Source organism: Gavialis gangeticus, unplaced genomic scaffold (genome assembly GCF_001723915.1).
Source record: "Gavialis gangeticus isolate Ggan-Ray unplaced genomic scaffold, GavGan_comp1, whole genome shotgun sequence".
NCBI lineage: Eukaryota > Metazoa > Chordata > Crocodylia > Gavialidae > Gavialis > Gavialis gangeticus.
Genome location: NW_017729031.1, coordinates 112,829,500 through 112,839,600, shown reverse-complemented (window position 1 = coordinate 112,839,600; position 10,101 = coordinate 112,829,500). Strand labels below are relative to the sequence as shown.

The 10,101-nt window shown below is 42.8% G+C and overlaps 1 protein-coding gene across 7 annotated transcripts in view; it reads right to left on the bottom strand.

Moving 5' to 3' along the window:
• The window catches only part of TANC2 (tetratricopeptide repeat, ankyrin repeat and coiled-coil containing 2), an 848,255-nt gene that overhangs the window by 338,566 nt on the left and 499,588 nt on the right, over positions 1-10,101 (bottom strand). For all 7 annotated transcript variants that reach the window (XM_019523590.1, XM_019523591.1, XM_019523592.1 and 4 more), the window contains one exon: positions 9,528-9,714. In XM_019523590.1, coding sequence (XP_019379135.1) covers positions 9,528-9,714 — 187 coding nt within the window. The remainder of the gene's footprint in view (positions 1-9,527; positions 9,715-10,101) is intronic.

The following is a 10,101-nucleotide window of genomic DNA, read 5'->3' as shown; positions in this document are numbered from 1 at the left end:
AAGCATTGAGGGGCAGACTGAAGCCTCTACAGTGAGGGAAGGAGTGGGGCAGGGGCTGGAAATGTTGCCCAACTAGGGCAGCACATGGGGCCAGAGCCTGGGGCATGGAACTGGTCAGCACCACAGGCAGCTCATCCAGGGAGTGCAGGGGGGTATCTCTCCACTGCTGTGCACACCCCCTGGCGGGGGTATTTGCCCCCCCCCAAAAAATGTGTGCAGGAGGGGATGCAGGCTGTGGGCTCAAGGCTTCCCACCCTGCTGGCTTTCCCTTGGAAGCCCCCCACTGGCCACATGCCCCCTGCCTGCCTGGCAGCAACGAGAGCAACGTTGACGTTGAGTTGTGTCCCCCGCTGCTGCCGGGGGGCAGGGGGCATACAGCGGATGTGGCGCTCCAGAAGGAAAGGCAGCAGGGTGGGGAGCCCTGAGCCTGCAGTCTACATGCACTCCCCACTCAGCTTGGCTGGGGGAACAGGTGGGGAGAGATACAGGCATGTGTCCCTCCTTTCCATTTTGAAATGGTGGTCACCTTACTGCCAACACTGCTAAGGAGCCTGGCTGAGGTGGAACAAAACACATTTGCTGTGCCCCAGGTTGTGGTGGGGATGGAATCTGCCAAAGCCAGAGTAAGGTACTGGTGGAGTGGGGAGCAGAGGCTGCAGGGGGAGGAGGAGATAAGGCAGGAGGCCCTGAGGCTGTGGAGGGTGTGGGGAAGTGGCAAGCACTGGTGGGGTAGGGGGCAGAAGTCACAGAGGGGTGTGGACAGGTAGCAGGAAGCAAGGTGGGGGGGACAAGGGGCAAGGGTTATACCCCACCTACTTCCCTGCACTGCCTGCCCCTTCACCTGTATGCCTTCCCTACCACCTTCCCCCTGCCACTACTTCCCCCACTGGAGCAGTGTGGAGAGGACAAATTTAAGATGAGCCCCCGCCCCAATAATTAAAGTCTATACTTGGACAATTGCAACAAATTCATAAATTTTCCATGTGATTATTGGGGAGGGGGTCATCTTGAATCCAAGGTCATCTTGGATTCAGGTAAATATAGTAAACAGTCTTGCTAATTTCAATAGGACTTCCTTTACAGGATGGGGATACTCTCTCTCAGTGAGAGGCAGAATGGGATCCTTAAACTCAATGCAACAAAAAAAGTGTATTTCAAATAGCTTTCCAAACACAGACTGAATATGCATGGTGACATACATCTTTTAATTAATACTTTTGCTTTATGGTAGATACACTGTTTGGACCACCTACCCTCAAGAGTACCAGCAAATCATGCCACAATGCACATGAGCTGAATGCAGCTTTCTTTTTATTCAATTTGTGCTTGTTAATGAAATGCAGACAAAAAAAGGGTCAAGTGATATTGCCATGACCCCAGTGATTTTTTTCCTTGCACCTGATTAGATGCCTGGTACTTACTCTCTTTTTCCATCTGTCTAACTGCCACTGTAATAATTCTCAGGGTTCACATGCAGTAGTGTACAAAAGCTCAGCACTCATCAAAATTAAACCTTTTACAACTAGCTGCTCCTGTCTGGGAGGGGCTCAAATGAAAAGGCTTATTTGATTAACAAGGTTTGTGGAGTTCTTAGAAAGCTGATTCATTAGCAAGCACCAAACAAGAGTATTAGAATTAAGTTTTTCCCTCTAAGACCACAAAGAATATTTAACCTGGATTTATCCAACAGTGCCTTTTGAGCTGCTCTACTCTTCTCCAGGTAGTGACTTGTAAACCGAACCAGCTTGTTCTGCTGTTAGAATCACCTATTCTGTTTAATATGCACTCTACATGAACTTGTTAACAAAGCTATTTTTACACACAGAAATACACAAATCTGTAGGGACCTGCTGGGTATAAACAAGAGAGTCGGAGGAAGAGATGAGGAACACTGAACATGAAAGCTGCTTTACCAGCAGACTTTTTGGAATGAAGACCCGTTGCCTCATGCTGAGATACTACAACAATTAAAATCTTAGAAAACTGAAGAGAAGCAGGCTGCCCAGGCGGTATCAGATGTAGCCATCCTATGCAGCCCTGCAGCCTGACTGCACAGTTCATGGTTTAAGCTATTTCAGCCTCAATTTTTTAATGCTCACTAACCACCATCAAAAATCTCATTTAAGAAAATGGCATTTAAGAGGGGAAGAACCTGAACGCCCTCTCAAATGCTTACTTTCAGGAAGAAACATACACATCCATTCCATGATTGGTTCAACTGCACGACCACAAATGCTGCTTCTCCCAGGAAGATTCAAATTGCAAAGCTGTTATTCTTTTGAATCCTCAGGCAACTAAAGACTTGCAAACAAAGTATTTATATGCTTAAAGCATACATTTAGGTGCATAAATGAAGATATAGAAGTTTGACTGCAACAAACATGCCAAACCCTGTATTTTATATTTTATTTCATTGTCTTGCATAAGACAACTGGTGATCACTCATAGTTTCTAATTTATTTAAACGGTTAGCAACTGAGACTTAAAAGTCTGTTTCTTGCTGGAACTTGATGTACGAGTTTTCATCTCCGAAGCACGTGATTCTGTTACCAGTTTTTTTTCAGTAGCAGTTCTTGAACATTAACAGTTAGCTGCTTTTATGTTGTGAGAGTGAAAAAACCTGGAAGCTAGTCTGGGGTTAAAATCAGGTCAACATTTTCACCAGTTACTCTCCTTGCAAGAAAAGAATTCAGTGGCTCACAGGAAAAAGCAATGACCTGTTTCTATCTCTGGTGTCACCTTACCGTTCACCCCCCCAAACTTCCTTTCCTTTTACACCTTAAGTTTTGCACTTATTAGGAATTTTGCCAGCTATGAGAAGAAATGTAAGTGAAATAAACTTTTAAGCCTTATCATAAGTGACATAAGAATAAATATTTAGCTGGTGCTTTTCCTTTATCTGCAGGGCTTATTTTTTCTTCTCAAGGCACAATTATCATCCCTCTATCACATAACCAAAATATTTTAAACTGAAATTCTGAAGATCATTTATATAATGCATAAGTTAGTGAGACTGAGCCTACAAAATGTGGGGGGGAGGGAGAAATTATGTAGAAAAATGCTTATAACCTAGATTGTACTTTTCTAACAGAACTGTGATAAGAAAAGTAAGCTTAGAACTATACAAACCAGCTGCCTCACTTGTATGATCGATAAGATCGCTAAACCAACTAGTTTGTATGTTTCAGAGAAACGTGCATTCACGTAAAGAAAGAAAACAGCTCCAGCTAAATAATATAAAAACACCAGCAACCTTCCTTAAATTGAAAAAAAAAGTAGAAAAAAAATCACCCTGTTCTTAATGAACATAGGGATAACCAATGCTGCAGCCAAATAAGAGTTGTTAATGCCACCACAGCAATTGCAGTAAAAATATAATTTGGGATATAGCAGTAAATGATAGAATAAAATGTTGGGTTATGAACTTACATCTTTCATACAAGTAAACAAATGCAATTAATTGAAGGAAGCAGATTGAAATCAACAGATGTTTTTCTTCATGGGAAATGCAGGGCAAAACTCTTTAGAAGTGTGCATAATGTTGCTGTTTATACATCATCAGTAGAATTCATCTAAAAGAGAAACTGGGAGTTTCTTTTTTAGGAAGTACATATTCCTGTCCTTGAAAAAGTGTAGAGTGCTGGAGCCTGAAGGACTCTGTATTTTTAAAGTATTTGATACACTGAATGGCTAAATATGCCAACCTTGTTCCCACTGGACAGTACAGGGCTTCAAAGTAACCAACACTAGCACAAACAATGAATTTATTCTGGGGCTCAGTAAGCAGGAGATGGTGGCCAATTCATTTTATTTATAATCGGGATGTAAAACCATGGGAACAAGATCTAGAAAACATCCAGGAAATTCACACTAATCAAATAATTCAGAAGAAACTGGACTTGCAGAGCACCAATGCAACTGACACATAGGCTGAATTCACACATGCAGGCACATGCAGTTTGTGATGATACAAACCTCTTTGTTGTGCCACAAACTGCAGGTTGCACGTTAAACTAGGTGTGGTGTTGCTAATTTGCAACATGGGGGCAAAATTTGATACCAGGACTTCCCAGTAGCAGAAAGAACCCACAGAAAAAAAAAAACAGCGTAAAGCACACCAAAATAGCATGTACCAGGACAAATGCAGAGCTCCTCCTGGCTCCTAGTGTGCTGCTCCGACCGGGCTCCAAGTGCTGCACCCCATCTCCACGTGCCTCTCCATAGCTGGCTGGGATGCTGGGTGCCTCAGCATGAGGGCTGCCTGCCAGCTAGCCTTGCACTGAGGATCCATTGTCAAACGTCTATATCTTCATTTATGCACCTAAATGTCTGCTTTAAGCATATAAATAAGGAACTTGCCTTGTGCCCCAGCCAGACACCCCCCACCCCTGTAGCACACGTAGTCCAGCCAGAGCAGCACACTGGGAGCCAGGAGGAGCTGAGCACAGGCAGTTTGCCTACAGCGGGACAGTGTGTCCCACAACAAACTGCATGTGCAGGGGTATGTGCAGAGGCAAAAAGTAGTGGCACTAATTTGTGCCGCTACCATTTGTGCTGCTGTAAGCACATGCCCCTGCTTGTATGGATGCAGCCATACAGGCCAATTTCTAAATATGACTTCCCAAGATTGGGGCCTTACATCTATATATAGTTGCTTAAATATCCATGTTATCCACCAAAGTTCCAAGGCAAGTTCCTTATTTATATGCCTAAACCAGAAATTTAGGTATGTAAATGAAGATATATAAGTTTGACAATGGATCCACAGAAACCATCAAAGTAAATGGGTAAAATGATGTTAAGATGTGCTCAGATACGTTATGGAAAAAAGCCCAATTTTTTTATACCATGTACAAACAACAGGCAGACACAATAAGATGAGTTTGTTGCTGTTTTTTGTTGTCCTGAAACCAGACCTTTCATAATTATTTCAGTTTGGACCACATCCTAGTAGCAAAGATTTCTGGCTCATCCCCAAATTTGTGATCACATCCCACATCCCAGAGGAAAAACGTAGCATCTGTTTAAGTGAAAAGTAATATTAGAGAAGTATTCTGCTGTTAGATGTCTTTAATGTGACTTGGCAGCTGGAAGCAAGAAGGAGAGACAAATGCCATGCGACTAGTCAGCTCTCTGAAACAGTTCAGGAACCATTGTATTTTATTTAAGCATACGATACAGAGGTGACTTATGATTGTGACATTATTAAGAGGTAAGAGAACACAAATGATGGGCCAGCAAACTAGTGTCCTGGTTTCAATTGTTAAGAAACTGAAACCAAAGAATTTCATATGGTTTGCACATAAAAGATGGAAAGGAGGCAAACTGTAGCTCATGAGCTGCTAGGGAAATGTGGGTTGACATACATCAGGAGTGTCAAACTGTTTTGGTCCCACAGGCTGGATGAGTGATGCTGCATGGCCGCAAAGCTGCTGCCACTGTGCTGTGTTGCACAGCCCACGCTGCAGCGCTTGTCACTGAAGCCATTGCCAGGCTGCACTGTATGGCTCAGGAGCTGCCACCACTGCCACATATCCATGGCTCAGAGACCCACAGGAAGCACCAGGAGGCATCAGACAGCTCCATGGGCCAGATCCAGTCCATGGGCCATATTCTTGACACCTCTGACATATACAGCGTGGAGTCTACCCTAAAGGAAGCAGAGGAGGGGTTTTTTTGTTGACAACCAGCTGCTAAGCAGTTGGGCTCTGAAGGGAGAGAAAGTGCAGTGCAGCTTCCTACTTCTAGGGAGTGATGTGCTACAAGAAATGCTCCTGCCCAGATTCCTGGAGATTTACAGCCTGAATGAAAGAAGCAAGACTGTGCCAAAAAGAGGCAGGTATGTCTAGGATGCAGACCCTCAAGGCATCTAATAACATGTAGCAGTGTTACAGTGGATCTTTATGCAAACTGAGAGTGCAAACTCAATTTGAAAATGCATGTGTAGCTATTATACTGCATGTCCCTAATAAATACTATCATGGAATGGAAGGGCAACTCTATTTATTTCTTCTCATGTATGGGAATTTCAGAAGGCAAAATGTACATAGTATGTGTCTTGCAGTTCCCAACCATATCTAGATATTGGCATGAGACTCCTAGAAGCAAGAAGTCTGGTGACCCAAAGTATATGATAATGGGATGGCTTTGAAATAAACTACATGTATACATACCTGTAAACAGATAAATAATATAGTAACTGTAATTGGCATGAGATAATATTTCTATTTATTAGCTCAGGCAAAAAGGGGAGGTATTGTTACTGAGGAAAAGTGAACCTTCTAAGGAAATGTGTAGCTCTTCCCCTATCATGAATAAAGATTGAGAAGAATACAGGAAAGGAAAAACCTGATCCTTGCCCCTTTGGGAAGAGAGGTCCTTAACATGAGGACCTCTTCTCTCTGAGAAGAATACAGGAAATGCTGTTATTCCTTTCATACATTCTTGGTTAGGGTGACCACTTTCAAAAGGGTTTACATCCCAAGACTTCTGACTCCTACTTCAAGATTGTGCACCTGTCAATCTAACCTGTTGAGAGAAATCCTCTAAGCATTTCCTGTATTCTTCCCAATCTTTATTCATGATAGGGGAAGAGCTACACATTTCCTTAGAAGGTTCACTTTTCCTCAGTAACAGTACCTCCCCTTTTCGCCTGAGTTGATAAATAGAAATATTATCTCATGCCAATTACAGTTACTATATTAGTTATCTGTTTATAGGTATGTATACATGTAGTAGAAGGCAACTGTAATGCATTTAGCAAGGCTTCTACACTGGGAAATCATCTGAAAGGAGAAACCTGATCCTTGCCCCTTTGGGAAGAGAGGTCCTTAACGTGTGTTCTCTCAGCGATAACCACACTAATCTTACAAAAGGTGTGAAATGTGTCATATTTGGAGAAGATTCTGTCCACTGTATACTGCATTAAAGATCATTCCAGAGCTTGCTTGGTCATGCAAATAAGCAACTCTCAGAGTGATTAGGAAATACCACAGACTTATATCACACCTCTAGAAGTCTCTAATTTAATGACAAAACTGCATGTCAACTCCTACAATAAATCAGCTTCCACAGTGGCCAAAATATCCATACGCACTAGAGAAAAGAGCAGAGATCTTTTTGGGCCTGGTTGAAAAAATTCCTGCTGAACCCTTTTTTTGGTGGAAGAAAGGAAAAAAATAGGGAAAACTTCTCCACAGTTTTTCAGAGCTTTCCCATATTTCCTAGATGGAAAATAACTCACAGGCCTAGACACGAACTATAATCTGGTCTAACCCAGATACTACGTTGTCATTCATGATTCCCAGGATAACTTCACTTAATGGATCTTGCAGATTGAACAGACTGAGGTTTTGACCAAGGACCACAAACAGAGAACAGCGTTATGCTTCAGAACTCACCCAGAGGTCATTAGACCACTGAATAGCTAATTTGGAGTAATTTATAAAATAGCATTACAAAAGCAAAAGGGATATAAACACTTGCCACTTTCTGGAAGTGGAAATGCTGAAATTAAGTCTAGATTTCCTGATCAGCCAACCAACAAAACAATGACTAGGAAAACTATAAAATTATGAGTCTGATTTGTCCATTTTCTTTTTATCATGTTGACAGCTACAAAGGTACATCATTCCTTCAGCCAGCAAAATATTCAATATTTGAAACATGAGAAGGACTACTGAGCTAGAAACATCTTACTTGATTTACACAGCAATTCATTTTTCCTCAATTGTGTCTTTTATTGGTATTCAGCTAAAATACCACATCCAAATGTGTTTCTTTCCATTCTACATAAAAGAGCTACCATGTTTAAATGAATTCAAGACAAGGTTGAATTTATGATGACCCCCCTTCCCCAGTGTTTAGTGCGGCATGAGTCCCTATTCATGATGCATACCCCATCCCCTAATGCACTGTTGCCCCATTCCTCAGGTGTGCTACTACTACCACACCCCCTGACCCAAGTGCGTCAGGGGATACAACAACAGTGCGAGTCGGGGAAGGGGGAATGGGGCAGCAGCACAGGTCAAGGGATAGGGAAGCAGTGTGTGCTGCTGTGACATCCACCAATGTGCTACTGCCCCATCCCACACTTAAGCTGCTGCCGCTTCCCTTGACCTGCACTGCTGACTGATCAGCGGCATGGGTCAGGGGATAGGGCAGCAGCACGTTGCTGCCCTATCCCTCGATCTGATCCCTAACTGCGCTGCTGTGCCATCCCTGACCCACCCATCCCGAATCCTAGCCCTGCCCCTGACCTGCGCTCACCGGATAGCTGCTGACTCTGTCTCCAAACAGCACGAGCACCAGCTCTGGCTCTGGCCCTGGGCTGAGACTGGGGCCAGAGCAGAGATGGAGATCTGGTACTCAAATCTAAGATGAAGCTTGTTTTCCCCCCTGTAGACAGAGGGTAAAAACCTCATCTTGGATTTGAGTAAATATAGTACTGGAGTCTGTAAATGGCTTGGACAAAATATGTCAATGCTTGCTACAGCAACACAGGCTCCTTCACTGAGGCTAGGTTTGCTGATGGTTGTACTGCAGAAAACTAGTAAGCATGGGAGGAAGAGGGGGAGCTCATTCACCGAAAGGTTCAGACAAGTCACACGTACAGACTGCAGTCATTCATAGGACACATACAAACTGTAATAGGTCTCGTCCTCTTGGGAGTACTGTCCTTCCAGTGGTCAACCACTGGGGTTGAGAACACTGAAAATGCTTTCTGTTTCATTTTAAAATGAAAAGAAGATTGAAGGTGACTGATGTGACGACCTCACAGGAAAAGTGTAGGGACTACCCTGCATAAGCTAATTACCATAACTCCTCTAAAACTACAAAGCCAACACTGTTAGATTACGAAGGGTTACTATTTTTAACTTAGTGCAGAGACTGACAAAAACAATTGCGACTAATCTCTCAATATCAAGCATTGTTACTGCAAATCCTGCAGTGCTTTGGTACATAAGCGCCAGTATCATGTGCTCTTCAGCATCCAGGAATGGTGACCGGGGACCAAAAATATAACCTTACAGACATGGAGGGAAAATGTCATGCAGAAAAAGTAGGATCTGGGGAAGAAGGATGAAAAGGAGCAAAAGAAAGTGAATCTGAGAAAACAGGAAGAGGAAGGGAAGAGGAAGACAGAGATAATAGCGAGGAAAGAAGGAAAAAGCATACAATGAAGGAAAAACAAAGTTTTGCCTTCTTTATATCTTCATTTTAATTCTTTCTAGGACTTAAAAACACCCTCTTAATCTCTTTCATCCTGATACTCATGCCAACATTAATTGGTTTTGCACAATTTTATCAAACCCTGGAGAATGAGAAATGGAGAATACCTTCACTCAGCCATATTAGATGGTAAAAATCTGAATGACGCTAGCATGTCCTGTTAAATAGTAGTCAAGTCAGACATCCCCAACATGTAATCTTAAACACTACCTGTTCACCAAACACAAAGAATGATTGCCTAGGTTAGTATTACAAAAAAAAAGCTATATTACAGAGAGAGAGAGGACACTACTTACCTATAATACCACTATCTCTGCTTTCAAGAGTGGATGTAGGACTGGTAACAGCCCCATAGTTGCAATCCTTGGATGTGACGTTTGTACTGACTGGAGGGAGGGTGGAGCAGGGACTGTTGGCTGGTGGTGAGGCTGTGCTGCTTGTCAGTGTAGAGCAGGGACTTATCCTCTGAGTTACTGCCGAGGTCTGAAAAAACGAAACCAGAAACATCATTCACCATGATCAATTACTGTGAAAAAAAAGTATTTTTGTACCTCTCGCTTGAGAATTTGACTCCTAATAAAGAACAAAATATGGATTTACTCTACAATGTGAAAATGCCCACTGTACTCAGACTCTGCATCTGGAAAAAATGAAAAGCACTGATAGTTTGTTTTACATTTCTTTTACAAAAGATCCTATGCCCTAATTTCAACTGGAAATCTAGAGAAGTTTGTACAAACTGAGATTTACTGGGCGCATCTACATGTGATGCTATGTCGCCATAGCAATGTGCTACAGCAACGTAACATCTGCAGGCAAAACCTGTGATGCCACGGCGACGTTGCCATAGTGACGTGCCCCCCCCCCCCC